The sequence below is a fragment of the Octopus bimaculoides genome, chromosome 2 (genome assembly GCF_001194135.2).
Source record: "Octopus bimaculoides isolate UCB-OBI-ISO-001 chromosome 2, ASM119413v2, whole genome shotgun sequence".
NCBI classification, from domain to species: domain Eukaryota; kingdom Metazoa; phylum Mollusca; class Cephalopoda; order Octopoda; family Octopodidae; genus Octopus; species Octopus bimaculoides.
In genome coordinates, this window is record NC_068982.1 from 148,215,205 (window position 1) to 148,216,167 (window position 963).

General features: G+C 35.3%; 1 protein-coding gene across 1 annotated transcript in view; it reads right to left on the reverse strand.

Moving 5' to 3' along the window:
* LOC106869872 (uncharacterized) overlaps positions 1-412 on the reverse strand; it is a 15,909-nt gene extending 15,497 nt beyond the window's left edge. The window contains exon 1 of the mRNA XM_014915793.2: positions 264-412. Within this exon, the coding sequence (XP_014771279.1) occupies positions 264-301 (38 nt within the window). The 5' untranslated portion in view covers positions 302-412. The remainder of the gene's footprint in view (positions 1-263) is intronic.
* Between the last annotated feature and the right edge of the window lie 551 nt (positions 413-963).

Here is a 963-nt window from a genome sequence, read left to right on the forward strand (position 1 = left end):
ATACGCATGCATGCATACGTTTATATATATATACATATATATATATACACACACACATATTAACACATACATCATACATACGCATGCATGCATACGTTTATATATATATACATATATATATATACACAAACACACACACACACATATAATAATCGAAACGGCGTCAGTTCTGTAATAAATGTATTTAAAATAAGATTTGGATAGATGCAGGTTTCTACAGTATGAGAATGTAGACGTAGAAAGCAATGAAAATGAAAACTCACAGATGTAATTTGAGTCGTAAATACGCACTCACACTCATATATACACTTCTAGTGGCGATTGATTATATTCGATTACGTCATTCAATCGTATATAAGCATGTGCCTATATACCTGTTTATTGATCTTTAGTGTTCTTTTTCTACTTCCTTGCATCTATCGTATATACATTTTCTGGTGCTGTATGTAAGTGTGTGTGTGTGTGTGTGTGCGTGTGTGTGTATGTGTGTGTGTGTGTGTATGCACCTGTGAATTTATGTGTGTAGGTATGTGTGTGTTTGTATATCTCTATGTTTCACAGGAAAGGACATAGAAGAAATACGTAAGTGCGAGATTACTGTCAAAATTCAGTTGCTTTCACTGCAATACCAGCATTGCATGACATCAATCATAACAAAATAATCGTTTATATAAATAAAATTCCCAGTAGTGAAAGATCAATTAGTTGGAAAATTTTGCGCTTTTGTTTTACATTGTTGACAAACATGCAATATATATCACCAGATTTATTTTGGTTTTCTGCGAAAGAAGCTTCTGAGAGATATTTCTTTCTCACACGTAGACGCACGAACACACACACACATACACACACACACACAAACAACCCACGCTGATATGCACACATACACACACAGGGGCCCACACACAGAGATATACAGACACACACACACATACGGACGGAGACACACACACACACACACAC